This window comes from Nannospalax galili, unplaced genomic scaffold (genome assembly GCF_000622305.1).
Source record: "Nannospalax galili isolate Female #2095 unplaced genomic scaffold, S.galili_v1.0 scaffold160, whole genome shotgun sequence".
In the NCBI taxonomy this organism is placed as follows: Eukaryota; Metazoa; Chordata; class Mammalia; order Rodentia; family Spalacidae; genus Nannospalax; species Nannospalax galili.
The window spans coordinates 3314249-3317645 of NW_008346900.1; the positions used below are offsets into that span (position 1 = coordinate 3314249).

Here is a 3397-nt window from a genome sequence, read left to right on the forward strand (position 1 = left end):
TCAGGCCTCCTGACACAGGACTGTGGTGCGGAAATTCTTGCGGAAGTTGTCATCCAGGAATGCATACAGGAAGGGGTTGAGGCATGAATTGGCATAGCTGAGGCTGGTGATGGCATAAGAGATGCCAATGACCAGGGATGTCTGGGGCATGTCTGTGGTCAGGGCCACCACAGAGGCCAGGTGGAAGGGCGTCCAGCAGAGAAGGCATACAGCTAGCACAGTGAGGACCAGGACAGTCACCTTCCGCTTGGCCTTGCCTAGAGCCTTGGCACCAGAGTGGAGCCTCATGGAACGCAGCCTACGCAGCAGGTCTACATATAACACGCAGATTGTAGACACAGGCACTGCAAAGCCCAGAACAAATGTGTAGATGCGGCTGGCTTGGAACCAGGCCCACTCAGGCCTTGGGAAACTCAACCCACAGCTGGGTACCTGTAACTCATTGCTGTAGACTCGGGCAAAGGAGAAGAAGGGCAGGACTATGATGGTGACACCCAGCCAGACACATAGGCTGGCAACCTTTGCCCCTCGCTGGGTGCGCCTGGACAGTCGGCGAGATTGCACAGTGGCCAGCACCACCAGGTAGCGGTCCACACTCATCACAGCCAGGAAGTAGATGCTGGAGAAGATGTTGTAGTGGTCAATGGTCAGCACCAGTTTACAGAATGACTCCCCAAAGGGCCAGCGCTGCAGCAGGTGCTCAGCAATGTTGGCTGGGAGCACAAGCACAAAGAGCACATCAGCGATGGCTAGATTCAGGACAAACACATTGGTCACTGTCTTCATCTTGGGTGCCCTCAGGATCACATAAATGACAGCCGAGTTGCCAGTCAGTCCCACCACACAGATCATGGAGTACACAGTTGGCAGGAGTATATGGAGCATAGGCAGTGGCTCAGGGAAGGTGGTGTTGAGCTGAGTACCATTGTCCTGGGACAAGTTGGTGTCCATGGTAGTGGGGAAGCAGTAGCCTCTGCTGTTGGAGAATTCTGGGCACCCAGCAACCTGCATTGTGGGGTGGGGGTGGGGGTGAGGAGTTGGAGGCTGGTATTTGAGCAGGGGCATCCTGGGTTTGTTTCTGGGAAAGAAAGTCAGGAATGTTGGAATATGGCTGCAAAAACAGTAGCCGCCTCAAGTTCTCTGAGGTCACTTTATCCACTCTGGCCTATGGCCAGAGAGAACCTAGTGAGGCACAGAGGTCTGCTCCAGCCTTCTGGATGCAGCCCTGTTTCCCAGGCCTACTCCTGTGAGGGCAGCTATACATTCTCTTTGGAGACCAAGGTTAGTAGTGGCCCATAGTAGTCCCCATCCACTACCCCCAGTATACAGTAAGCAGAAGCAAGGCTATTTACCTATTTGTAGATGCACCTTCAGATGCTTCTTTGTTCCCTCCAGGACTTGACTTCCTCCATGAGTCAAGTCCTCAACCCCCTTAGTGCTACACAGACCCCTGCTTACCCAGATACTTCACTGACCTGTCCAGTGCCTTGTGGCCAGAAGTTGATGGCTTTGGTGAGCTCCCAGCTGGGGGATGGAGGGGGAGGTGTGACCCTTACAACAGACTTCCAGAAGAGGTTGCAGTCGATCCTGGCCAGTTGGAAGGAGATCTTCTAAGACCTGTCCTGGTGCCTCAGCTTGCTGGCTTCCCAGCACGATTCCCAGCTCAGCCTGCTAACAGTGCTGATGAGCAGGGAGGGAGAAAAGGAGCAGGTGGGTGGGGAAGAAGGAGGAGGCGGGTCTCACTTTCTGACGTGGACCTCCTAGAGGCAAGTGCCCCCCTAGTGATGTACTACAGTGCCTGCAGTGGTGTTCTAAGATTGTTTTCTTTTTACAATGCCCCCTTTCCTGCCACTGTACCCCTTTGTATTCTAGCATCTTGCAAGTTACTACTCACCCAGTCAACTCCCTTGTGTGTAGCTGAGGGATGTGTGTGTGTCTTTGTGCATCTGTGTGCCTGGGTGTTGGGAGTTCTGGACTCTGAGGATATTTGTGCTACTGCCTGTGGGCATTAGGGACCATATATCCTTGTCTGTGTATATGGTTTTGGGTGGGTCTCAGGCTTACTTCTGAGCAGCACATGGTGTATGCATTGCATATGTGTGTGAGCCCATGTCTGCCTGCAGGCAGTTTCTGAGGTTGGCTCTGCAATATGTCTGAGAGGGGCAGGAGTCTGTGTGTGTCCTTGTATGAACAAGGGGCTGGAGGACTATGCATCTTCATGTGCAGTCCTCATGTGAAACAGAACCTTGACCACAGATGACCCAACTTATTTTTGTCTTTTGCCAGCTATGAGAGGCTGTGGAGAATGGTATTTGTTTCTACATTGGCCCCTGGCCCCTTCCCTGTGGTGCTCAGGGAAACTACTGGGTGCCAAGAGCTTCTCTCTGCTCCTGGACTGTCATACTTTCTTCCTAAGCTGGATGTGTATCCTGACCTGTTTAGTCCCATTCATGGATAACAGGGCTCTCTCTCTAGCTGTGCTTTTGCAGCGGTGCTGTGTCTAGGATGATCAGCCAGTATGATCATGGGGGTAGTTCATCCGCAGGGACTTGCCGATAGGACGTTCTGTGTGTTTTCAGCCTGGGGATGTGTGTGGCTGTCCATTGAGGCTTTGCCTACTGCTGTCCAGAGTACAAGGCCATCTCCTGACACCACAGACTATCTTCTTTTATGAATTTTTCTCTCAAGTCAGGATTTCCTTGGGCTGGGTCAACACAGGAGCCTGGGCCATGGCCCTGAGTGCCCCAAAGTTACCATCCTTGAGGCCATGTATAGGAACACTATGGATGGGTTCCTAGCTACTGTTGTGGATGCTTCCATGTGGATACTGCACTCAAAGGTAGAGAAGGGCTGTTGGCTGGTCTGTGGGTATCCCTGGGGGTGCTCTTTACCTGGAGAGGCTGAGGCTTGTGAGGTTGACAGACATGGTCAGTGACTATGAGAAAAGGCTTTATTAGGCTGAATTTCATGACTCATGGGTACTTGTGGGGTGGAGTAGAGGTGCTGGGTCTGTTTACAACTCTTGGAAACCAGAGATGTGATAGACTGAGACCTTTGAATGGTGACTTCATCTTCTTTGACCTATGGAGCCCAGGTGATGGCACATGAAGGTGGCCAGGTCTCCTGTCACCTAGCTTGTGTTCTGGATCTTCCTTCCTCTAAATCTTGCCCACATAGAACTGGCCAGTGCCCCTATGTTGTCTTCAGGACTAGGTCCTTCACACCCTTCTTTGCCCTAGCTCTGCACACACTAAATACCAGTCTCCTGCTTAACCCCCAGCTTGCTCCAGAGTTTGTTGTTCTAGGCAAATCTTTCCTCTAGCCTGGAGCTGGAGAGAGAAGAGAAGAGAAGAGAAGAGAAGAGAAGAGAAGAGAAGAGAAGAGAAGAGAAGAGAAA

General features: G+C 52.0%; 1 protein-coding gene across 1 annotated transcript; it reads right to left on the minus strand.

Moving 5' to 3' along the window:
- On the minus strand, nt 1-1011 carry Npbwr2 (neuropeptides B and W receptor 2). Its single transcript, XM_008843358.1, has one exon. The coding sequence runs from the start codon at nt 1009-1011 to the stop codon at nt 1-3; it is 1011 nt and encodes a 336-aa protein (XP_008841580.1).
- Nucleotides 1012-3397: the final 2386 nt, after the last annotated feature.